Here is a 26,344-nt window from a genome sequence, read left to right on the forward strand (position 1 = left end):
AAAGGTGGAAGACCTTTGCTTAGTCCTTTCTGTTCTAATTTATGTTGTGCTGGCAGATGGTGACAGCATCAGTAGTCCACTCTGTCATTGCTTCCTGCTTTCAAAAAATGTCAACTTGACTTGAAATTCAGCTAAAGCCAACATTGACATAAGGTTTCAGGAACTGAATCTCCGATCTTTATGTTATTTCAGTCCGCCTCCCCGCCCCCGTCAGGAGCTAGGTTTTTCAGTTTTACAGAGCCACGGTACTGTCATTACACATACACAAATTAATAAAAATTCTCTAATGTCAATATCCAGTCAGATTACGATTTCTTCAACTGTCTCTTAAATGTCTTTTTACAATTAGCTTGTTTGAACCAAAATCCCACAGGGATCTGCCTATTGTGTTTGGGTGATGCACATTTGACATCTTTTAATCTATATTTGTTCCCTCATAGCTATAGCTATGGGATTAGCCCCTATTTTTCCTTACAGTTCTAAATTTAGCAGATTGCATCGCACAGTATCCTTTAACGTGTATCTCTGTTGCCTCTATGTCCTGTAAACCAGGGGCCCCCAAACCCGGGGCCGCAGAGCAGTACCAGTCCGTGGCCTGTTAAGAACTAGGTTACAGAGCAGGAGGTGAGTGACAGGCTAGTGAGCATTACCTACCACCTGAGCTCTGCCTCCTGTCAGATCAGCCGTGAGGTTAGATTCTCCTAGGGGCACGAACCCTATTGTAAACTGCGCATGCAAGGAATCTAGGTTGCACACTTATGAGAATCTGACTAATGCCTGATGATCTGAGGTGGAATAGTTTCATCCTGAAACCATGCCCCTAACCCTGTCCATGTGTATTATTCATATTACTGAAGAAGTGGTTGGCCGGGCACGGTGACTCACGCCTGTAATCCCAGCACTTTGGGAGGCCGAGGTGGGCATGAGGTCAGGAGTTTCAGACCACTGTGGCCAACATAGTGAAACCCCGTCTCTACTGAAAATGCAATAAAATTAGCCGAGTGTGGTGGTGTGCGCCTGTAATCCCAGCTACTCGGGAGGCTGAGGCAGGAGAATCACGTGAATCCAGGAGGCGGAGGTTGCAGTGAGCTGAGATCACACCATTGCTCTCCAGACCAGGCAAGAGTGCGAGACTCGGTCTCAAAAAACAAAAAAAAGTGGTTTGGCCATTCCTCCCCCAAAACATTTCATATGAATTTTAACAAAAAGATATTCACAAAATGTGTTATTTCCGCCCTGTCGGTGTTGAGAAATTGTCTTCCATGAAACAGGTCCCTGGTGCCAAAAAGGTTGGGGACCACTGCTCTAAACCAGTAGTTAGGTGTAGAATTGCACTGTCTGGTATTGTAGCCACCAGCTAGCTGTGGCTAGTTAATTAAAGTGAAATAAAATTAAAAATTCAGTTCCTAGGCTGGGCGCGCTGGCTCACGCCTGTAATCCCAGCACTTTGGGAGGCTGAGGTGGGTGGATCACGAGGTCAGGAGTTCGAGACCAGCCTGACCAACATGGTGAAACCCTGTCTCTACTAAAAATAAAAAATTAGCCGGGCGTGGTGGCATGCGCCTGTAATCTCAGCTACTAAGGAAGCTGAGGCAGGAGAAGGAGAATCGCTTGAACCCGGGAGGTGGAGGTTGCAGTGAGCCGAGATCACGCCACTGCACTCCAGCCTGGGTGACGGAGCGAGACTGTCTCAAAAAAAAAAAAAAAAAAAAAAAAAAAAAAAAAAAAAAAATTCAATTCCTAACTTGCATTAGCCACATTTCAAGTGCTCGGTAGCTACAGATTGCGTGGTGGCTTCTTTTTGAACAGTGCAGTTATAAAATATTTTCATAATTGCAGAAAGTTGTATTGAACAGCACTGCTCTAGAAGCCTGATCAGATTTCACCCTTGTATTTGTTTTTGTTTCGTTTTTTGGTGGGATAGTTGGGGGGGTTGGGCAGATAATTTCATAGGTAATGCAATATACTTCCTATTTCATTAATTAACAGGGAAGCAGTGTCTGAGTTGTTTTCTTTTTTTATGATGTTAACATTAAACATTATATTGGGTTTAGGTGTAGTTAGCTCCATCCACCCATAGTGAAATTCCCCAAGACTCTTTCACTTAGTGGTGAAGTCCTTTTGTGGGGTTATATTGCCTGTATCCGTTATTGCATTAGAGGTTGCAACGTGGTGATTATCTAATTCTATTATTTCTTCAATATTTATCAGCTGAGAGTCTTTTATGAAGAACTTTCCCTTTCCAGCTGTTTGACTACCCTGAAATACAATTTGTACAGGAAAGGCAAGAAAAATGCTTAATTCTTTGCCTCTATTTTCAGACCACAGTAATGAGTTGGTGGCCTAGCAACCTCCAAAGGTAACCATGAGGGTTTTTGCCTTTTTGTAAACCTATCATCATGAACTTATAGACTTTATATTTAAACTGTTTCAACATAGGGCAGTTGTGTTTTTAATACTCAAATTGTTTCATCTTTGGCCAGTGGGAGCTCCTTAAAGTTGGCTCCTATTCCATTTGATATGACCAATAGCTTTGGTAATTTCCTTGCTTTCTGGTAAATAATTTTCCTGGCTCATTTATAGATTTCTGGTCTCCAAAGAGCCGTGGTTCTTTTGAGTCTGAGATAGTATTTGGAGACCACAGTCTTACCTAGGTGGGAGAGGTGTTCTTGCTACTAGGTTAGTAGTTAGTTCTAGGATTTATGGTGGCCAGAGTTAGGAAATATTATATGTTAAAAAAACACAAATATGCAAAATTCGCATTGTTTCCAACATTTAACATTTAAATTTCCAAAATTTAAACTTAATTTTACAGTTTTTTCACACGTTGGATTTATGTTTGTATCTTTTTTGCTGAGTCTTGGTACCTAGTGCCATTAATATAATTAGTTTTTTTCCTCATCCTATGTTATATATAATGGTTTCAAGTTAACAGCCTATTTTATTATCAATATGATTCCTGAATAGTGCTTAGGATTTCTTTGCAACTGTCTTTTATCCTTATTTTATATGTCTCTAGGAAAGTATATAGTAAAATTATTGTATTTAAAGGCATATGAAGTAATTTATTGTATAGTTAGCCTATCAAGTTGATATCTAGTTGGTAGTTGATTTATTTTGTTTCCAATTTTTCAGTACTGCTTTTTCCCCCATTTTGATTTGTTTTATTATATGCAAAACCTTAGCATAATTCCCGTAAAACAAGTACCCATTAAACAAGTACCCATAAAACAGTTTAGCTTTCATCTCTGTTTCTTCCACTCTGCTTATTTTCCTTCCTTACCGATACTGTTTTTACTAGTTTTGAGTCTATCCTTCCATTAAAAAAACACGTACCTAAAAGCAAATCTACATGGACAGACATACCTTTCTTTCTTAGGTAAAATGTGCTATTATGTATACTGTTTTCCATCTTGGGTTTTTCACCTAGTGATATATGTCCTGTAGATCCCCTCCTTAGGAGTATGTAGAGATTGTTATTCGTTTTTACAGTTTTGTAGTACTCCATTGGTGGATGAATATTTAATTCATCCCCTCTTGAGAGACACTTGTGTTATTTTCTGCTATTACAAATAGTCCTGCAGTGAATATCCCTGTGGATATGTTGTTTTGCATTTTTGCCAATGAGCCTGTGGGATAGATTCTTAAAAGTAGCGTTGTTGGATAAAAGGGTAAATGCATATATCAGTTGTTAGGTATTTCCAAAGTCTCCTCTATAGCAGTTGTGTTCATTTTGCATTCCTACCTGTTATGTATATGAGTGCCTGTTGTCCCACAGCCTTGTCATCAGAGTGTATTATCAAACATTTAATTTTTGGTTAATCTGGTACAGAAGAAAGGGTAACTTACTGTAGTTTTAATTTGTATTTCTCTTATGAGCAAGGTTGAACATCTTTTCATATTTTTACTGTCATTTGTATTTTTCTGTGCATTGCTTGTTTATACCTCTCGCCCATGTTTCTGTAGATTTTTTGCCTAATCTTTTATAAGCTCCTTATATATTTGGGTAATTAACCGTTTGTGGTAAAACTTTCAGGTACTGTTGTCATTTGTCCGTTAACTTTGCTTATGGCACTTTTTCATATAAAAGTTTGTTTTTATGTACTCCTATTTCTCAGACTTTCTCATTGTTCTTCCTGGATTTTGAACTATAGTTTGGACAATTTTTTGAAAACTTTAATATTTTGAAAAGTTTCTCTAATACCTTATTTACTGGTATCAGTTTAATTAGGAGCCTTTCTGGAAAATGCTTAGTAATACTGATTGTTCATCGGAACAGCCATAGTTTACTGGCCATGGTATATCTGACACAATCATAGAGCTTTGTAATGAAAACGACACCAAAGCGGGTACAGGGACAGAGAACGTTGTTATCCTCCTTTAGACTTGAAGGTTAGGCATATCCCTTCTCTTAGTATGTACACATTTATTCATAATTCTGTCTGGAGTTTTTATTTTCTTCCTGTGTCCCATTTTGTGAATAATTTGGTCTTGGGCATATACTATGATATTTTTCCTGATCTGTAAAATGATAAAGTTAAATTAGAGGCCTGAAGTGCTTTCTAGCTCATAAAGTCTATGTTAATGAATTTCAAAGATTTGCCTATTATAAGACATTCTGTTTGTATTCTTTTTCCCTTAAATTTAAAGTGTGTTTTCCTTGCTCCCCACACTTGATGTAAAAGCTTATATTTCCTTTCACTATCCAATTCCAGGTTTCATTGATTTAAAACAGCCTTCATTCCAAAGGAAAGTTATAATTAATAAGTTTTGTTTGTTGATGTTTTGTTCTAACTGCAGAAATGAGTAAGTTTGTACCAATGGTAGAGGTATACATTTTCCATTTAATCACAGTAGCTTTGCATGTTAGTGGCGTGGAGTAGCAGATTATCAAACAGTGTTTTAATTTGTATTTAAAATATTACAAAGAATATCTAATTTTATGTAATTATATGGCACATGCAAAGAAGAAATCAAAGTGACATAGTGCATAGAGTTGAATGATGGTCAGGTTGGTTAGGAAAAGAATCAGTGATATAACTATGAGCAACTCAGATGACAAACATCCACAGAAAATCAGCCCTTACTATTTGCCTGATCCTATGAATTGATGGTGTTTGGCACTACTCAGGCAGATGGTGAAGGTATTACAGAAACACTTTGCACATTAGTAAGTTTACTTTATTTCTCACAGAGGATATTACTGGTCCACTTCCCTCCTTTTTTTTTTTTTTTTTTTAAACAGGAATCTCTATCTTAGACCATTTTGATTTCTAAAATAGCAATATTTCTTATGTGACTATTTCATTATTGTGCTGCTGCCACCTGGTGGCCACAGTAGTGATGTCATACTTCAGTTTAATTTCTTTTTTTATTGCAAAGACACTATTAAGCCAAAAGATAGGCTGATATATTTTAAGATATAGAATACTGTAAAATATATAAAGGTTGCACATTGATTGTGACTCGATTGATTGCCACACTGTCTAGGTTGAATCCAGGACTATAATTTTTAGTTTATCATAGTCAAGTTATTTAACTCTCTAAGCCTGTTTTCTCAAAGTAATAGTATCTGTCTTTTATGAGTATTGTGAAGATTGATTTAGACAATGTGTACAAGGCAGCTGTTGAACATGCAGTAACTTAACTTCTATTATAAGTATATTATTAAAGTCATAGAAAATATATTAATGTATATTACTAAATATATTAATGTTTAAGAATAACATGACCTAAATAAGTATAATTTTACTAATGATAATTTTGAATAACCGTGATAGCACTGTCAATAAGAATAGCACTTTTCTACATGTTAGTTAAGTATCCGTGTATGGTTGTCAGGAGCATGCTACTAACAGTGGACATTTAATTGGCTGTTAGAACCCATGAAAAAGCTGGAAGAAACCTTAGAGAATACTGTTCATGCCCCTCATTTTGCAGATGTTAAAACAAGTCCCAGAATATAAAGCTAGTTAGTTGCAGAGTAGGACTGTATCCTGGGTCTCCATCTAGTGTGGTGTGGACCGTGTACTGCCTCCCAGTTCTCCTAGAGTGGACCAAAACATGGAATCGTGGTTGCATTGTAGTTTGACTGTATTGTGATTTGAAAGTAGAGTAAAACATGGGAACCTTTTTCTTTAGGTTTTTATTTTTGCAATTTTGGTGTAATATGTAGGATAAACCAACTAGAAAAAAAATCCTCCCTGTCACGTTTGTGCTCAAATAATTTAATACTCAGTTTGTTCATATCTTTAAAAATAGATGCAAATAAGGTGCAGTGGTTCTATTTTCCAGTCTTCTCATTCTCCTCTGTGTCTCTGGAACACCCTGGGCATGCCTCTCACTATATTTATCACACTGGGAAAGCCTTTTTGGCTCATTTTTTTCTGTCCCATACTAGACTATTAATACCTTGAAAGGGGCCATATCTTTCATCACTATGTATCTAGTTGTTAGTACAACACTGAATTATGTGTTGAGTAAAATAATCTACTTCTTACAGCAGTATAATTTTTAGATGAGGATTAGCCCAGGGGCAGAACCTCTACACCACAGTCTGGTTATTGTCTAAGGGTTTAAGGAAAAAGCATTTTGGAATGAAAAGTGGTTTGACATTGAACATTTTGAAGATTTATTATAAAAGGCGAGAAGCATACACATATTAATCAACACTACTGAGTTTAAGGGTCCTCTTTCCTTTCGGTCACCTTTCTTCATGGTGTATCTTACCCTTTATTTTATTTTATTTATTTATTTATTTATTTATTTGAGATGGAATCTCTCTCTGCCACCCAGGCTGTAGTGCAATGGTGTGATCTCCGATCACTGCAACCTCCGCCTCCCGACTTCAAGCGATTTTCCTGCCTCAGCCTCCCCATGGCTGGAACTACAGGTGCATGCCACCATGCCCAGCTAATTTTTTTTTTTTTTTTTTTGGTAGAGGCGGAGTTTTACCATGTTGGCCAGGCTGGTCTCAAACTCCTGACCTCAGGTGATCCGCCTCCCTCGGCCTCCCAAGTTCTAGGATTACAGGCGTGAGCCACCGCACCCAACTGTATCTTGCTGTTTATATGGCAGTCTTCTATCTCCCTTCCCCTCTTTCTTTGCTAGACCCTTCATGTAGTTCCCCAGCTGTGACCAGTTTGCATGGGGGAGAGGGTAGGTAAAAGAGGGAGGGGAGTTAAGTTCAGCCAAAAGAATCTGCCACGTGCCATGTTGAAATGCTACATTGAGCTCTGCAGCTGCAGAGATGAATAAAATTGGGTTTCTGCCCTGGAGGGATGAATAGTCTAGTAAGGAAAAATAGTATGTAAAAAACTCACTTCCAGTGTGGTGTAACTCCTGTGAAAGAACCTATTAAGCACTGGGAGCAAATGAAGTGCAGAGGCGGGAGGGCCCTGTGGCTGCCTTTCGGTGGAGAGAGGATGTTGCATGCAGGAAGCTCTATGAGCCTGTCTTCAGGGGTGAGTAGGCTTTCCCATGATAGACCAAAGAGTTTAATCTCAGTACACTTCGCATTTTTTATACTATCTCTTTAATTTTTAAAAAGCTATACTTTCCCTCTGACATGTGTGAACCCAATTTCTTTCTCATTTTGTTAAGGGAGTTTGTGTATCCCTCTGCTAGAGAGATCCCACCTCCACCCCCGCCCACCCGACATTAGGAATTAGGCAAAGAACAATGAGATATTTGATAGTTACACGGAGAGAGTGTCAACTGCAATTCAGATATTTTTAAGTTACTCTGTTTTAGTCTGAAATAGTTTGTTCCTAGTATTCCTGAAGTGATGTTCTTTGACTGCTTCTACAGTCATCTTAAGAAGTGCTGCATTTTTTCATTGTTATGTATGCTTTCATTCACATTCTTAAGTTGTAAGTTAGAATGTTAGAACTGAAGAAATGAATTGTCTCATGACTGATATTTTTTTCTTTGTCAGTTGCCAAAACAAAGGGGATTTGGTGATGGAGGCTTTGTTAGAAGGAATACAAAATCGAGGGCATGGTGGGTAAGTTTGCTTTTTTTAAAATTAATTTTTTTGGTTAATACATAATTACATATTTATAGGGTTCACATGATACTTTGATACATACATATAATGTGTAATGATCAAATAAGAGTATTTAGTATACCTGTCAGCTCAAGCATTTATCATTTTTTGTGTTGGGAACATTTCAATTCTTCTAGCTACTTTGAAATATATAGTAAATTGTTAAAGTTTAAGGAACCTTACTGTGCTAGTCACCCGACTGTGCTAATTACTTAACTAGTTACATACTAGTTACTTAGTAGTCACCTTACTGTGCTATTTAACACTAGAGCTTACTCTTCTACCTAACTGTATGGTTTGTACCCATTAACCAAACATTCTTCACCCCCAACCCCTTCCCAGCCTCTGGTAACCATCGTTCTACTCTCTACCTCCATGAGGTGAACTTTTTTAGACCCCACATATGAATGAGAACATGAGATATTTGTCTTTCTGTGCCTATTATTTCACTTAACGACCTCCAGTTTTATCCATGTTGCTGCAAATAACAGGGCTTCATTCTTTTTTATGGCTGAATAGTATTCCATGATGGATATATTTCTGACATTTTCTTTATCCATTAATCTGTTGTTGGACACTCAAGTCAATTCCATATCTTGGTTATTGTGAATAATGCTGCAATAAACATGGGGGTACAAGTATCCCTTTCACATACTGATTTCCTTTCCTTTGGATAGATTACCCAATAGTGTGCTTTCTGGATCATATGTGTTGTGAGTGGTGCAAAGTCAGACATAACCAGGTCCATACATGTTTGTGTCTTTTCTACAAGAGCAAACTTTCACTGATGCCATTTCAGTCATAAAAGCCACAAGCTACATGGAGTTCCCAAGGAGGCATTTCCCCCTGGTACTACCAGTTCACTCAATAGTCAGAGCCATGGGCATACAGGCTCAAGCCTCTCCACAAGTCAGTCAGTATTGCAAACCATACATAATGGTGTATTAAATTACTATATGTAAATGTTACAGTGTAAACATTCCACATCAAACAAAGTAACATTTAACAGGAGAAAAGGATAGAAAAAAAAACGAGGGAGCTAAAGAACTAGTCCAAAGAGAGCAACTGGACAAAGAGAGTATTCTGGCCTGATCTGGACGGTTGTCAACATCTTGCAAGGAAGAGCCTTTGGCGACAGATGCCAGGTGCTGATCACAAGTGACAGCCAGACAGGCTGTTATCAAGACAGCTGTTTTGAGCTGGTAAAGTCTTGCCCTTTTTGTGGCCACAGAATCTTCTGGTGATAACTCTTAGTGAAATATTGTGCCTGTTTATGTCATTATCTGATTGAGTGCAGTCTTTATTGATAAGGTGAACATCGGGTCCCTGTGGGCATGATGTCTTTTGAAATGTGAGATGCAGTCTCTTTCTAAAATGGAGTTACTTATGTTAAGGGTGCTATATACAATATGGTAGTTCTATTTTTAGTTTTTTAGAAAACTCCATTTAGTTTTCCATAATGGCTGTACTAATTTTATATTCTCACCAACAGCATATGAGAGTTCCCTTTTGTCCACATCCTCCCCAGCATTTGGTATATTTTGTCTTTTTGATAATCATTCTAACTGGGGTGAGATGAATCATTGTGGTTTTCACTTGCATTTTCCTGGTGATTTAGTGGTGTCGACCATTTTTTCATACACCTTTTGGCCATTTGTATGTCTTCTTTAGAGAAATGTCTATTCAAATCCTTTGCCCACATTTTAATAGGGTTTTTTGTTTTTTTGCTGTTGAGTTGTTTTTCTTGTATATTCTGGATGTTTAGTCCCTTGTTGAATGAATAGTTTGCAAATATTTTCTCCCATTCTACAAGTTGTCTTTGACTCTGTTGTTTCCTTTGCTGTGCAAAAACTTTTTAGTTTAACTAGGTCCCAATTGTCGGTTTTTGTTTTTGTTGCCTGTGCTTTTGAAGTCTTAACCATAAAATCTTTGCCTTGACCAGTGTCCTGAAGCATTTCCTCTATATTTTCTTTTTGTTTTTTTAGAGACGGGCGTCTCATTCTGTTGTGCAGGCTGGAGTACAGCAGCACAGTCGTAGCTCACTGTAGCCTCAAACTCCTGGGTTCAAGTGATCCGCCTGCTTCAGTGTCCCAAGTATCTGGGACCATAGGCATGTCATCTGGCTAATTTAAGAAGGTTTTTTTTTTAAGAGATGAGATCTCATTGTGTTGCTCAAGCAGTTCTTGAACTCCTGGCCTCAAGTGATCCTCCTGCCTCAGCCTCCTGAGTAGTTGGGATCACAGGCATCAGCCACTGTACCCAATCCCTATGTTTTCTTCTAGTAGTTTTATAGTTTTGGGTCTTACATTTAAGTCTTTAGTCCATTTTGAGTTGATTTTTTTTTAATATGGTGAGAGATAGGGGTCTAGTTTCATTTTTCTGCATGTGACTATCAGTTTTTTCCAGCACCATTTATTGAATAGGGCATCCTTTTCCCATTGTATGTTATTGGCACCTTTGTTGAAAATCAGTTGGCTGTAAATACAATTTCTGGGTTGTCTATTCTGTTCCGTTGGTGTATGTGTCTGCTTTTATACTAATACCATGCTATTTTGGTTATTATAGCTTGGTAGTATATTTTGAAGTCAGGTAGTGTGATACCTCCAGTTTTGTTCCTTTTGATCAAGATTCCTTTGGCTATTCAGGGCCTTTTATGGTTCAGTGTGAATTTTAGTATTATTTTTTCTATTTCTGTGAAGCATGTCATAGGTATTTTGATAGAGATTGCATTGAATCTGTAGATAGATTTGGATATAATCATTTGAATATATTAATTCTTCTGACCCATGGGCATGAATGTCTTTTCGTTTGTTTGTATCTTCAATTTCTTTCATTAGTGTTTCATAGTTTTCTTTGTAGAGGTCTTTTATGTCCTTGGTTAAATTTAATCCTAGGTATTTTTTTTTTTCTGGTAGCTATTGTAAATGGGATTGCTTTTTTGATTTCTCTTTCAGCTAGTTCATTATTGGTGTATAGAAACATTACTGATTTTTGTATGTTGATTTTGTATTCTTCAACTTTACTGAATTTCTTTATCAGTTCTAAGACTTTTTTGGTGGAGTCTTTAGGTTTTTCTGTATGTCAGATTATGTTGTACACAAAGAGCAACAATTTGACTTCCTCCTTTCCAATTTGGATGCCTCTATTTCTTTTTCTTGCCTGATTGCTCTGACTAGGACTTTCAGTTATGTGTTGAATGGGAGTGGTGGAAGTGGGCATCCTTGTTGTGTTCAGGTTCTTAGAGGAAGGGCTTTCAGCTTTTCCCCATCCAGTATAATGATACCTGGGGAGTTGTCTTATATGGCCTTTATTATGTTGAGGTATGTTCCTTCTATGCTTGAGAGTTTTTATCATGGAGAGATGTTGAATTTTATCAAGTGCTTTTCCTGTATCTGTTGAGATGATCATATGGTTTTTGTCTTTCATTCTGTTGATGTGATGTATCACTTTTATTGATTTGTATATGTTGCATACCTGGGATAAATCCCACTTGATCATGCTGTATTATCTTTCTGTTCTGTTGTTGGATTTGGTTGGCTAGTATTTTGCTGAGGATTTTTGCATCTGTGTTCATCAGGGATATTGGCGTGTAGTTGTCTTCTTTTGTTGTGTCCTTGTCTGCTTTTGTCATCAGAGTAAAGGTGGCCTTGTAGAATGAGTTAGGAAAATTTTTCTCGCCTTCAATTTTTTTGGAATACTTTGAGAAGAATTGATGTTCTTCTTTATGAAGTTGGTAGAATTCAGCAGTAATGCCATCAGGTCCTGGGCTTTTCTCTCTTGGGAGACTTTTTATTCCTGGTTCAGTCATGTTACTCATTATTGGTCTTTTCAGGTTTTCTAATTCTTCCGAGTTCAATCTTGGTAGGTTATGTGTGTCCAGGAATTTATTTCTTCTAGGTGTTCCTATTTGTTAGCATATAATTGTTTGTAATAATCTCTAATGACCCTTTGTATTTCTGTGGTTATCAGTTGTAATATTGCCTTTTCTGTTTCTGATTTTATTTATTTGGGTCTTCTCTTTTTTCTTGGTTAGTCTAGCTAATGGTTTATCGATTTTGTCTTTTTAAAAAACCAACTTTTTGTTTCATTGATTCTTTGTATTGTTTTTTAGTCTCTATTTTGTTTATTTCTGATCTGATCTTTGTTATTTTTTTCCTTCTGCTAATTGGGTTTTGTTTGTTCTTGCTTTGCTACTCGAAGTGCATCGTTAGGTTGTTTATTTGAAGTCTTTGTACTGTTTTTATTTTTTAGATTCAGGGGTACATGTGCTGGTTTGTTACATGGGTGTATTGTGTGATGCTGAAGCTTGGGCTTGTATGTATCCTATCACCCAAATAATGAACATAGTACACAATAGATAGTTTTTCAGCCTTTGCCCACCCTCTGCCCTTGCCTTCTTTTGGAGTCTCCAGTGTCTGTTGTTCCCATCTTCATCTTTTTTTTTTTTTTTTTTTTTTTTTGAGATGGAGTCTCGCTCTGTTGCCCAGGCTGGAGTGCAGTAGCATGATCTTGGCTCACTGCAACCTCTGTCTTCTGGGTTCAAGTGAGTCTCCTGTCTCAGCCTTGCAAGTAGCTGGGATTACAGGCACACACCACCATGCCCAGCTAATTTTTTTTGTATTTTTAGTAGAGATGGGATTTTGCCATGTTGGCCAGGCTGGTCTCGAACTCCTGATCTCAAGTGATCCCCCCGCCTCAGCCTCCCAAAGTGCTGGGATTACAGGTGTGAGCCACCATGCCTGGCTTATTATTCCCATCTTGATGTCTGTGCGTACTCAATGTTTAGCTTCCACTTGTAAATGAAAACATGCAGTATTTGGTTCTCTGCTTCTGTGTTAATTTGCTTAGGATAATAGCCTGCAGCTGCATCCACATTGCTGCAAAGAACATTTTGTTTTTCTTTTATGGCTGTGTAGTATTCCATGGTGTATATGTACCACATTTTCTTTATCCAATCCACCATCAATGGGTACATAGGTTGGTTTCATGTCTGCTATTGTGATTGGTGTTGCGATGAACATGTGAGCGCATGTGTCTTTTTGGTAGAATTATTTATTTTCCTTCGAGTATATACCTAGTAATGGAATTGCTGAATCGATTGGTAGTCTCATTCTATTTTTAGTTATTTGAGAAATCTCCAAACTGCTTTCTACAGGGGTTGAACTAATTTACATTTCCACCAACGGTGTTGCCTTTTCTCCACCGCCTCACCAACATCTGTTATTTTTTGACTTTTTAATAATAGCCATTCTGACTGGTATGAGGTGGTATCTCATTTTGGTTTTGATTTGCATTTCTCTGATGATTAGTGATGTTGAACATTTTTCAAGTTCCTTGTAGTTTATGGATATTAGCCCTTTGTTGGATGCATGGTTTGCAAATACGTTCTCTCATTCTGTAAGTTGTCAGTTCACTCTGTCGGTAGTTTTTTTTTCTGTGCAAAAGCTCCTTAGTTAGGTCCCAATTGTCAATTTTTGTTTTTATTGCATTTGCTTTTGAGGACATATCTTTTTGAGTCATAAATTCTCTGCCTAGGCCAGTGTCCAGAAGATTATTTCCTAGATTTTTCTCCTAGGATTCTTATAGTTTGAGATCTTACATTTAAATCTAATCCATCTTGAATTAATTTTTGCATATGGTGAGGAAGTGTAGGGGTTGAGTTTCATTCTTCATACAAGTAGCCAGTTTTCCCAGCACCATTTATTGAACAGAGTATCCTTTCTCCATTGTTTGTTTTTGTCAGCTTTGTTGAAGATCAGTTCATTGTAAGTGTGTAGCTTTATTTCTGGTTCTCTGTTTTGTTCCATTGGTCTATGTGTCCATTTTTGTACCAGTATCATGCTGTTTTGGTTACTATAGTATTGTAGTGTAAAGCAAGGCAATATGATGCCTCTAGCTTTGTTCTTCTTGCATAGGGTTGCTTTGGCTATTTGGGCTCTTTTTTGGTTCCATATGAATTTTAAAATAGTTTTTTTCTAATTCTATGAAGAATGACAGTAATTTGATAGGAATTGTATTGAATCTATAGGTTGCTTTGGGCAGGACGGCCGTTTTAACTGTATAAATTCTTCCAATCCATGAGCATGGAATGTTTTTCCATTTGTTTATGTCATCTGTGATTTCTTTCAGCAGTGTTTTGTAATTCTTTTTGTAGAGGTTTTTCACCTCTGTAGTTAGATGCATTCTTAGATTTTTTTTTTTTTAATGTGTGGCTATTGTAAATGGGATTGTGTTCTTGATTCAGTACTCAGCTTGGACGTTATTGATGTATAGAAATGCTGCTCATTTTTATACATTGATTTTGTATTCTGAAACTTTACCGAAGCTTGTTTATCAGGTCTAGGAACATTTTGGTAAATCTTTAGGGTTTTCTAGGTAAAAAATCATATCATCAGCAAAGATAGATAATTTGACTTTTTCTTTTCCTATTTGAATACCTTTTATTTCTTTCTCTTGCCTGGTTGCTCTGGCTAGGACATCAAGTACTAGGTTGAGTAGGAGTGGCAAGAGAGGACATCCTTGTCATGTTCCAGGTGTCAAGGGGAATGCTTTTAACTTTTGCCTATTCAGTATGATATTGGCTGTGGGTTTGTCATAGATGGCTCTTACTATTTTGAGGTTGGTTCCTTCGATGCCTAGTTTGTTGAGGGCTTTTAACATGAAAGGATATTAAGTTTTATTGAATGCTTTTTCTGCGTCCATTGAGGTGATCATATGGTTTTTGTTTTTAATTCTGTTTATGTGATGAATCACATTTATTGATTTTTGCCTATGTTGAACCATCCTTGCATACCAGGAATAAAGCCCACTTCATTGTGATGGATTATCTTTTTGATGTGCTGCTGGATTCATTTTGTATTTTGTTGAGGATTTTTGCATCTATGTTCATTAGGGATATTGGTCTGTAGTTTTCTTTTTTTTTGTTTTATCTTTGCCAGATTTTGGTATCAGGGTGATGTTGGTTTCATAGAATGAGTTAGAGACGGATCCCTCCTCCTCAATGTTTTGGAATAGTTTCAGTAGTGGTACTACCTCTTATTTATATGTCTGGTAGAATTTGGCTGTGAATCCATCTGGTCTGGGGCTTCTTTGGTTGGTAGGCTTTTTATTACTGATTTAATTTTATAACTCATTATTAATCTATCGAGGATTTCTCTTTCTTCCTGGTTCAATTCTGGGAGGTTGTGTGTTTCCAGGAATTTTTCCATTTCCTCTAGATTTTCTAGCCTGTGTGCATACAGATGTTCATAGTAGTCTGTGAGGATCTTTTGTACTTCTGTGGGATTGGTTGTAATGTCACCTTTGTCATTTCTGATTGTACTTATTTGGATCTTCCTTTTTTTTGGTGATTTAGCTAGCAGTCTATCAATCTTGTTATCAACTGTTTATTTCATTTGTTTTGGTCTCAATTTTGTTTATTTCTGCTCTGATTTTAGTTACTTCTTTTTTTCTGCTGGCTTTGGGTTTAGTTCTTATTTTTCTAGTTCCTTTCGGTGTGACATTACATTGTTTTAGGTTGTTAACTTGAGATCTTAATGTAGGTGTGTAGAGCTGTAAACTTTCCTCTTAACACGGCAAAGAATTTTTTGATATCTGCCTTTGTTTACCCAAAAGCCATTCAAGAGCAAGTTGTTTAGTTTCCATGTAATTTTGTGGTTTTGAGAATTCCTCCTGGTGTTCTTATTTTTATTGCACTGTGGTCTGAGAAGATGCTTGGTGTGATTTCAATCTTTTTTTTTTTTTTGTCTTTGTGCTGTTTTGATGTAGGCATCTATTGCTATAAACACCCCTCTTAGCACTGCCTTTGCTGTATCCCATAGGTTTTGGTATGTTGTATTTTCATTTTCATTTGTTTCAAGACATTTTTGCATTTCTTTTTAAATTTCTTCACTGACCCAGTGGTCATTCAGGAGCATGTTGCTTAATTTCCATGTATTTGTACAGTTTCCAAAGTTTCTCTTAATCTTGATTTTTAGTTTTTTTCCATTGTGGTCTAAGATACTTGATATGATTTTGATTTTAAAAAATTTGTTGAAACTTGTTTTGTGGCCTAACATATGGTCTATCCTGGAGAATGTTCTGTGTGCTAAAGAATGTGTATTCTGCAGCTGTTAGATGAAATGTTCTATAAATGTCTTTAGGTCTCTTTGATCTGTAGTGTAGAACAAACTGGATGTTTCTTTGTTGATTTTCTGTCTAAATCACTTGTCCAGTGCTCAAAGTGGGGTACCGAAGTCCCCAATTATTATTGTATTGGAGTCTGTCTCTCTTTAGCTCTAATAATATTTGCTTCATATGTCTGTGTGCTCTGGCGTTGGATGTATATATATTTACAGCTGTAATATCTTGTTGCTGAATTGATCCCTTTTCATTATATAATGACCTTCTTTGTCAGTTTTTATGTTTATATGACTTAAAGTCTATTTTGTCTGATATAGGAATAACTACTCCTGCATGCTTTTGGTTTCCATTTGTGTAGGATATTTTTTCCCATCTCTTCATTTTCAGTTTATGCGTGTCTTTACGGATGAAGTGAGCTTCTTTTAGGTAGTACAAAGTTAGGTCTTGCTTTTTATAGATATTCAGCTATTCTATATCTTTTAATTGGGGAATTTAAACCGTTTACATTCAGGGTTGTTATAGATAGGTGAGGACTTAACTCTTGTCGTTTTGTTAATTGCTTTCTGGTGGTCTTGTATATTCTTTGTTCCTTTCTTCTTCCTTTATTGTTTACCTGTGTAATTTGGTCTCTCTCTCTTTTTTTTTTTTTTGGTGATAATGTTTGATGCCTTTCTCTTTCTCATTTGTGTTTCTGCTCCACCAGTGAGTCTTATACTTTTTGTGTGTTTTCACGATAGTAGATATCATCCTTTTGCCTCATGATGTAGGAATCCCATATGCATTTTTTGTAGGGCTGGTCTAGTGATGATGAATTATCTCAGTTTTTGCTTGTCTGGGAAAAACTTTATTTCTCCTTCATTTTTGAAGGATGACTTTGTTGGGTATAGTATTCTTAGACACCAGTTTTGTTTGTTTTCTTTTAACACTTTGAATATATCACCTCATTCTCTCCTGGTCTGTAAGGTTTCTGCTGAGAAATCTGCTGTTAGTCTGATGGCAATATCCTTATATGTGAGGAACTCACGGAACATCTGACATTTTTCTCTTGCTGTTTCAGAGTTCTTTGTCTTTGACTTTTGACAGTTTGACTATAATGTGCCTTAGAGAAGACCTTTTTAGGTTGAATCTATTTGGGGATATTTGAGCTTCCTTTATTTGGATATCTATATCTTTTGCAAGAATTGGGAAGTTTTCAGCTATTATTTTGTTAAATTGGTTTTCTGTACCTATGCCCATCTTTTCTCTTTCTGGAATAGCAAGAATTTGGATATTTGATCACTTTATGGTCTCCCATATGCCATGTAGGCTTTCTTTTTTCTTTTTTATTCTTTATTCTTTTGTTGTTTTTGTTGTTGTCTCATGGGGTTATTTCAAAAGGTCCATCTTCAAGTTCAGAAATTCTTGTACTTGTTCTACTCTGTTGTTGAAACTCAATTGCATTTTTAAATTTCATTTATTGAATTCTTCAGTTTCAGGATTTCTGTTTGGCTCTTTTTAATGATATCCATCTCTGTTGAATTTCTCTTTCAGAACATGAATTGTTTTCCCGATTTGTTTTTATTATCTGTGTTTTCTTCTATCTCACTGAGTTTATTTAATAACATTATTTTGAATTCTTTTATAGGCATTTCATACATTTCCTTTTCTTTGGGATCTGTTACCAGAGAATTATTGTGTTCCTTTGAGGTGTCATTTTTCTTTCCTTTTTCATTTTTCTTGTGTCCTTATGTTGATTTCTGTGTATCTGGTATAATAGTCACTTCTTCCAATTATATGGATTGGCTTTCATAGGGAAAATTTTTTTCATATAGGTGTATCTATAGTGTTGGTTGGGTAGGGTGCTTTTGATTTGATTCTCAGTGGGTGCAAGAGTGGAGTTTCTATGATTTTTCCAGCCATAATCAGTATCAGTGGTTTCTGTGAGTTTTTCAGTGACTTGGACTGTGATTGTCAGTGGAGGCTATAGCAAGGCTCTGCTGGGATAGGGACACCAGGCAGACTGGTCATCACGTACCAGACAGTGATGCCAGTGGCAGGCAGGATGGGCTTGTCCTCAGGCTCCCAGATGGCATGCACAGGCACTGATAGTAGCAGGCAGGGCAGATCAATCCCCAGGCCCCTGGGTGACATGCACAGGCACCAGTGGTGGCAGTAGTGGGTGAGGCAGGCCTCTCCAAGGTCCCTGGATGATGTGCATAGGTGCTGGCAGTGATCAAGGTAGGTTGATTCCAAGTCACCTAGTGGTGGCAGGAGGGGCTAGGCTGATCACCAGTGCCTCAGACAATGTGTCTGGTAGTAGTGATGGGCACAGCAGGCCTGTCCTCAGGTCCCTAAGTGGTGTGTGTGGACTCCCAGCAGTAAGTTTTCTTTTAACCTTAAGCTTCTCACTGCAGTTTAAAAAGCTTATCTGAGTTGTGCCTCTGACCATATTGTGCTTTGGGTACAGAAGCAAAAGTGTTGAGCAAAAGCTAAGTTGATCCATGTCATGGTCACAGCATTTTGGGGGGACTTTTTTTGGGTTGTTTGCCTCATCACAGCAGTGTGAAGCTAGTTGTTTGCCTACATCCTATCTTGAGTTTTCTACTCTTAAGAAGCAAAAGTACAAAGGTTCTGTCACACTAAGAACAGGTGCTTTTTGAAAGTATTTAAGCCTTACTGAGAGCTGTCTTGTGGCCATTTCTGGAAACCTCTTTGAATCTAATATATCTGTGTCCACTTCTGTTTCTCAGCAATATCTGGCATCTCCTGAAATGCCAGGACATCAGTAGGTTTACAATAGTACAGTACACTACAGTAAGTTTCTGACAGAAAGGTGGGCAGAAATAGTTGAAATAAATCTGGCTGAAGGATGAATTTCTTGAAGCAGCTCTTACAATTGTATTATCACTTTCCTGCATGATAGTCTGCTTTCTTCCAAGGCTTTTTCCTTTAGCTAGATGAAAATGTGATGTATAGGCTTGTCTGGATCCTTCCTGAAAGCTTCCCTAATATGTTACAGAGGCGCTTGTTGGCTGTAGCAGCCTGGCTCCACAAACCAGACTTAAAACATCAATCTTGTGCTTAACCAAACAACTTGGGCTTTAGGTTGGCTATGAGAGGAAGATAAGATATTCTGTGGAATAAGTAATCATCTTAATATGAGCATTAAAAGTAAAAGCTCAGGCCGGGCACGGTGGCTCACACCTGTAATCCCAGCACTTTGGGAGGCTGAGGCTGGGCAGATCACCTGAGGTCAGGAGTTCAAAACCAGCCTGGCCTACATGGCAAAACCCCATCTCTACTAAAAATAAAAATTAGCCGGGCATGGTGGTGCATGCCTGTAATCCCAGCTACTCGGGAGGCTGAGGCAGGAGAATTGCTTGAACCCGAGACGTGGAGGTTGCAGTGAGCCATGATCGTGCCACTGCACTCCAGCCTGGGCAACAAGAATGAAACTCCATCTCAAAAAAAAAAAAAAAAAAAAAGCAAAAGCTCAGCAATCCTATTCTTTGCTTCTGGTAATTTATTAATTGACATTAATGTCATTTAATTATTTACTTCAGGTAGATTTACATCTGCTATATTTTTACATGAAAAAGATGAAAAGCCACTTGAACATATCTTCTGTTTTTTTAATGATCTGTTCTTTATAGGGGATTTTTGACATCTTGTGAAGCAGAACTACAGGAGCTCATGAAACAGATTGACATAATGGTGGCTCATAAAAAATCTGAATGGGAAGGACGTACACATGCTCTAGAAACTTGCTTGAAAATCCGTGAACAGGAACTTAAGAGTCTTAGGAGTCAGTTGGATGTGACACATAAAGAGGTAAAGCAATTTATTTGTTCTTCTTTTTGATATTTTTATTTTGTCTTTTATATTAAATGTGTTTCTTAAGTATTTGTTGAAGAAAGAATTTGTATACCAAGTTAGTTTCTTTATTGTTTTTTATTATAATTCTGCTGTTTTATTTTAGAAGAAAAATTCATTGTGAAAATGTATAAGAATGTTATCATTTACTTCAAGGATCATTTTACCTTGGTTACATATAATATATACATAACTTCTTTAAGAAAATGTAAAAGGGTACCACACATTGTTTGTTTAACCTTCATCATATTACATGTTTATATTAACATTCACTGAGTTTCATGGAAATTGCTTTTGGCTTCACTGTGTATGGCTGGTATTACAAAACAAGTTCCAGATTAAAGAATTTGCCCCTTTTGGTTAGATTTAAAACAAAATTAAGAGAATCTTTAAAAAAAAACAAAACACGTTTACCATGTTGAAAATTAGGGGAGAAGAAAGAAAAGAAGAAAATAAAAATTACTTGCAGTCCCACCACTCATTGATATTGGTAATTTGGGGGAAAAGTTTAATAATATTTGCTGGTTGCCTTCTCATAAATTTAGCTGGTAAATTAGGAGGAAGTACACAGAATATTGGAAGGGAAGTAGAAAGCATTTATGTGTGAGAGTTGCCTGTTAATTTTTGGTATGAATGTCAATCTCAGAAGGATTGGAAGAGTTAGAGTTATAGGGGAGCACTGGTCCCATTTCTCACTCTGAAGACCTTTTCTACCAGTAGGGTCACCATTCATTAAGGCTGTCATCAGCTTATTCAGGTACACTTCTGTGAGTGGTACACACTGAGATTGTGATTTTGTTGAGAAAACTTACCAAGAATAGTTTAGAAATGTTTCTCGTAACAAAGAAAGAGTTTGACTTGTTAAAAATGTTGTTATGCTTACCCAGAAAATTTCTCCTTGGTTGGCCATTTGCAACTTGGGTCAAAGTAGTACATGGTAACACTGGCTGTATCCAAGTTTTCTGCTAATGCTGTTTGCTAAATTGCAATTAATTTAAAATTTGAGTAAAACTTTGAGAATATATTTTAAAATTACACACCATGCAAAAATACAGAAGGTGATGCAAAAGTACAGTGAATGGTAATGTTGTTTGATTTTTTAAAAATCATAATTTAGGCAGGGTCAATGTTCCTTTTATGGTAGGCTACTTAGCTAGCACTTTGTTTCTCCTAGGGCAAAACAAAATTCTGTTTAGCAAGTTGAAATGAAAGTGGTTTTCTGGTTGATAAATAGATTGTTTATTTTGTTAGAAACTCATTAAAGAATTATGTGTGATTATGATAATATTTAGTCACTGTAATGCTAAATTTGAACTTTTTCCTGTGGCTTAGTTTTGATGTCACGGGCATTGTTGCCATTACTTAATGCCCTTGACATCAAAATTTCTCTCAAAGAGAAATTAAGAGAGATTTAAGGGATTAAATGGATAGATTCCATGGTAAGGATATGAAGATGTTAAGTTTGGCCTGGGAACATACAAGAAATTTAGAATTACAGCTCTCTGGTTAATTTGCAACTTCATTGATTGGGCTGCTGAAAGTTGATTAAGTTTCTAGAAGTAGGTTTCTGAAGATAATCTAGTAATGGGAATCTATTCCATAGAATTTGTGTATGAGATTGTGTTGTATTACAACACTTCTTTCTTGCTTTTTTTTTAAGGAACAAATGTGTTTCCTATTATTGTGCTGAAAAATTATGACCACCAACAACCAATGAAGGGCAGGAAGGAACAACACTATGAGATCATGAAAATATTTTGCTTCTTGTGTTAGTCTGTTCTCACATTGTGATAAAGAAATCTGAGGCTGGGTAATTTATAAAGGAAAGAGGTTTAATTGGCTCACAGTTCTGTAGAAACATAGTTGCTTCAGGGGAGGCCCCAGGAAACTTTCAGTTATGGCGGAAGGCAAAGGGAAAGCAGGCCTATCTTCACATGGTGGAGCAGGAGAGAGAGAGTGAAGTGGGAGGTGCTACACACTTCTAAACAACCAGATCTCAGGAAAACTCACTACAACGAAAACAGCACCAGTGGGGAAATCTGCCCCCATGATCCAGTCACCTCCCACTAGGCCCCACTTCTAACATTGGGGATTATAGTTCCACATGAGATTTGAGCAGGGACACAGACCCAAACCATATCACTTGTCAACAAACTTTCTTCTCTTGCTTTAACATTTTTGACGATTCTTTCCCAAACCTATTAAGTAATCATGATGGTTACAAATTTTCCAGTTCTACCACTCTTTCCAGTGCATTATTTTTTATATCTTCATTAAAGGAGCAAAGCAGATCCCCTACTTGTAATAATAAGACAATATTGGAGACTGCCATTAAAACACAGGAGAAGTAAAAAAACAGATCTGTTCCAAGACACACAGGACTATAAATTTAGGAAATACACAGAAAATTAAAAGTTAAACTCAATTGGATACATTAAATATGTGCAGCTTTTTGTATGTCAATCATACCTAAATAATGTCATTTTGAAAACAAATGGTCCAACCTGTACCACCAACAGGTTTTGAGTATATATAAATCTAATATGTATTTATGAGTAGGGAGCAACCTTAAACATTTTAAACAGCAGAAATACACAAAGCAATTATAGGTGGAAATAATACAAAGTGCCTTGTGTTTCTATCCTAGAATCAAACTATAGAAGTCTCAGGTTATTAAGAAAACAAATATTGTTTTGAATATTAAAAATCATGTGTTTTGGAGAGGGAGAGAATTAACAGCCTTTCTCCGCCTTAAAATACTTTACATTTTGTGAAATTTACAATCAGAATGGAGCATCTCCTAAAGTTGTCAGTATGCTAGGGAGGGAAATTGAGCACAGGAGCAAACTACTGTTTTCTTAGTGCTCAGCTGAAGAAATTTTCACTTCAAAGAGCTGTAGCTGTTGAAGTCATTTCCATTTTAGAAGCGTACTATAAATGACTTTTTCTATGTATTAACTAGAATTAATGGTAATTTGTGAAATGTTTTATCATTTTTAAAATTAGAGTCTATATCTCAGCCAGTGAAGCAGCAGGCACTGCTGCATGTCATAGTCTAACACCTGCAATCCACCAGTCTGCATGGACTGGTAAGCAGGTATGGAGAGAACCGGAGTTCACCTATCAGCAACACCACCATGGAATCGACTGTTGAGCCTTTCTACTATTAATTACCATATATGTGCCTTTTTTCTGGTATTTTATTCCCACTGGATGCTTTTTATTAAGACCTTGTACCTGTGAACACATTTGGGGCACAACTTACTGTCTTCAAGGTGCAGGGGTGGGAAATTGGGAGGCGGGAAGCAAGAAGAGTGCACTTACTCTCCCTTCTTGCATTTCTGGAGCCCAGGCTTGTCTAGCGTGAAACTGGAGGTGAACCCAACCATCTGTATCTGCAGGGAGACTTCTCCCATGGTCTTCTCTTGTGGAGATTCCTCTGCCTCTGGTGTCCCACCCTGGCTGCAGTTCTGGCCCTGGAGGCCAGCAAAGCACCTGGGGTAGAAGTTTTCTTACAGCTGTATTAACTCCTTCAAGGAGAGCAGCAGACTCTTCCAAGGGAGGCAGCACCCCCCCCAAGAGGGAAGAGCCATCTCAGGAGGATGTCTCCTCAGAACTTCTCAGGGACGTTTACCCCTTGTCCACCTTTGATTTTTTTTTTTGTAATGATTTCTGAGTTCTGGCCTCTTTTGCTGTGCTAGGAATGTCCTTTTGTTTTGGGTAGGTGAAGGCACACGGGTGCTTATGTGCATCTAATTTCTGGCCTTTGGTGCTCAGCTTTAATTGTTGGCACCAGGCACACAGAATGTCCTGGCGAATCAGGTTAACGGGTAGCAGTTTAGAGGGTAATGGAGGGATTGGTATCTTCTTCTGAGGTTTTAGGTTGTTGTCACTGAACTCTGCCTTCCTCTTTGGGCAGAGCACTTTGTCACCTTTTCATTTGGTCCCCTTTGCTGATGTTCCTGGCAAAGCAATTGTGCTTGGTTAATTAGAAGTTTGCTAATCCTCTTCCCTTGACTTCTCTGTGGATTTCCACTCTTTGCCTTTTTGACTTCTCCATACTCGGAAAAGAAGTGGAGGTTGACGAAATTTTTCCAGAATCAAAACACTTCTTTCAAGTATGTGTTATAACACATTCATAATCCAATTTGAGCAGTATATGAAATAAGAACTAGAAAATAGGGCTTTATGTTTTTGTCATTGTATTAGTTCATTCTCTCATTGCAATAAGGAACTACCTGAGACAGGGTAAGCTATGCAGAAAAGAGGTTTAATTGACTCACAGTTCCACAGACTGTACAGGAAGCATGGCTGGTGAGGCCTCAGGAAACTTAATCATGGCAGAAAGTGAAGAGGAAGCAGGCACATTTTCACATGGCGGAGGAGGAGACAGAGCAAAGGGGGAAGTGCTACATACCTTTAAACAACCAGATCTCATGAGAATTCACTATCACAAGAATGGCAAGGGGGAAGTCTGCCCCCATGAGCCAGTCACCTCCCACCAGGCCCCTTCTCCAACATTGAAGACTACAGTTCAACATGAGATTTGGGTAGGGACACAGCCACACCACATCAGTCATTGTTACTTGTTTGAAAGGTACAGACCTAGAAGCACTTAGTCCTAGGGTGTAAACCACTGCTAATCAAATGACAGGTCCATGATGAGATTAAAAGCTTGCACCAGAATGTAAATCATTGTAGAGAGCAAAACCCCTCATCTTTCATAGTACCAAGTCATTAAACAGCTAAAACTGTTAACAGCTAAAATCAGTGTATATCCATCTTTTGCTGAGAAAATTTTGCTTGTAAGAATGTCTGTTACACTGAACAGTGTGTTTCAAGACATACTTGATTTACACTCTGCCTCAGGCTTCTTGTGCTGGATTGCTGTCTGTGAATAACTTCAGCCCACCTGCAAATCATACTTGGTGGATCACTAATATAAGCAACTTGTTTTGTAAATTAAGGCTTTATGTGTTTCTGGTTACAGTGTTGGCACTGGGTTGGTTTTAATGGACATTCCTGCTGTTACTATCTTCTAGCTCCCTACAGGGCACGTTGACTTTATGAAATGAGTAAGAAATTTGGAGTCCTGGCCCTGCCTCTTTTCAGCTGAATGGCCTTGGACAAGTAACTTCCATCATTATTAGCATTTAATGTTCCTAAACTTTTCTTCAACTTTATATTTATACTTGTCACAGTAAATAAAAAGAAAAATGATTCTACAAGGCTCATAAGAAAAAATAGTAATCTTCCCCACCCCTCTGAACCTAGGATTCTTACTTCTGTGAGGAGTAATTTCAAGCCTTTAACTCTTTCTTTTGGCATTTTCCCTATGTTTCCAAGGAAGCTTTTTTACTGCTGTATTTTCATTTATAGTTTTAGCTGTTTAATGACTTGGTACTATGAAAGATATGGGGTTTTGCTCTCTTACATGCAATTATCATCCCCTCATCCTTCCAGGAGTGTATATCTTAATTTTTTGTTAGATTAATATTCAGTATTTACATCATTAAATGGTAAATATTATTCACAGTTGAGTCAGGTAGTGTAATTATAAGCAGACTTGTTTTTTGTACTGCTTTTTTGTTTTCCTGGAAATTACTAATTGTCTCACTTTCATTTGGTTTTTTAAACATACCTACCATTGATTCTTTCTGAAATCTCTGACACAGGTGTAAATCTTCTGCCATTGTGTTTAAACAAGGCAAATAATCTGTCCATTTTCTTTTCTTTCATTTCTTTTCCCTGTGAAGACATCTCTCCTGGAGCTTGCCATTCTCCACTGTGGATAGGTTGCTTTCAAGGATAGGTGTATAGCTGTCATCATGAGAACTCCCTTCATCATTATTCTGGAGGTTTTCTGTGCTCCTCTATTTGTGCTTCTTTGCATTCTCTGTCACCATATTTATATGTTTACATTTCTATTTTGATAGAACATAGTTTTGAGATCTTGTATATCTGAAAATAATCTTTATTCTATTTTCAGGCCTGATTGAAAGTTTGACTGGCTGTAGAAATCAGCTTTAGAAGTAAATTTCCCTCAGGACGTTTACAGTTAAATATGAATTATTTCAGACTTTAATATTTGATAATGGCAGATTAGGTAATTTGGGCCAGTTCACTCACCGAGGACAAATAGGTAAGTTAGATTTAAAAAAAATGTTGCTTGAAGTAAAATGCTATCAGGATGGTGAACAATTACCAGGCTGGGATCTGGGCTGGGCAAGAGGTTCAGGGAGGTGTGTCCAGGGTTTGGGGCCATTATTAACTGAAAGTAAAGAAGGCAGCCGAGAGGATAAAAGGTTGAGTGGTGTTTTTGAT

The 26,344-nt window shown here is 37.3% G+C and overlaps 1 protein-coding gene and 1 pseudogene across 50 annotated transcripts in view; one reads left to right on the forward strand and one right to left on the reverse strand.

Annotated features, from left to right (window-relative positions):
- Nucleotides 1-26,344, forward strand: part of CEP63 (centrosomal protein 63) — a 129,798-nt gene that overhangs the window by 1,780 nt on the left and 101,674 nt on the right. For 31 of the 50 annotated variants that reach the window (XR_010155797.1, XM_009446513.5, XM_024355697.3 and 28 more), the window contains exons 2-3: nt 7,937-8,005; nt 19,801-19,978. Coding sequence is in view for 48 of the 50 variants with exons in the window: in XM_009446515.4 (XP_009444790.1) it covers nt 7,937-8,005; nt 19,801-19,978 (247 nt within the window). In the remaining 2 variants the exon portion in view is untranslated. The remainder of the gene's footprint in view (nt 1-7,936; nt 8,006-19,800; nt 19,979-26,344) is intronic. The other 19 variants (XR_008547113.2, XM_054681064.1, XM_054681074.1 and 16 more) reach the window with 1 other exon arrangement.
- Nucleotides 23,341-25,713, reverse strand: LOC129143454 (developmental pluripotency-associated protein 4-like; annotated as a pseudogene).

The sequence above is a fragment of the Pan troglodytes genome, chromosome 2 (genome assembly GCF_028858775.2).
Source record: "Pan troglodytes isolate AG18354 chromosome 2, NHGRI_mPanTro3-v2.0_pri, whole genome shotgun sequence".
Taxonomy (NCBI): Eukaryota; Metazoa; Chordata; class Mammalia; order Primates; family Hominidae; genus Pan; species Pan troglodytes.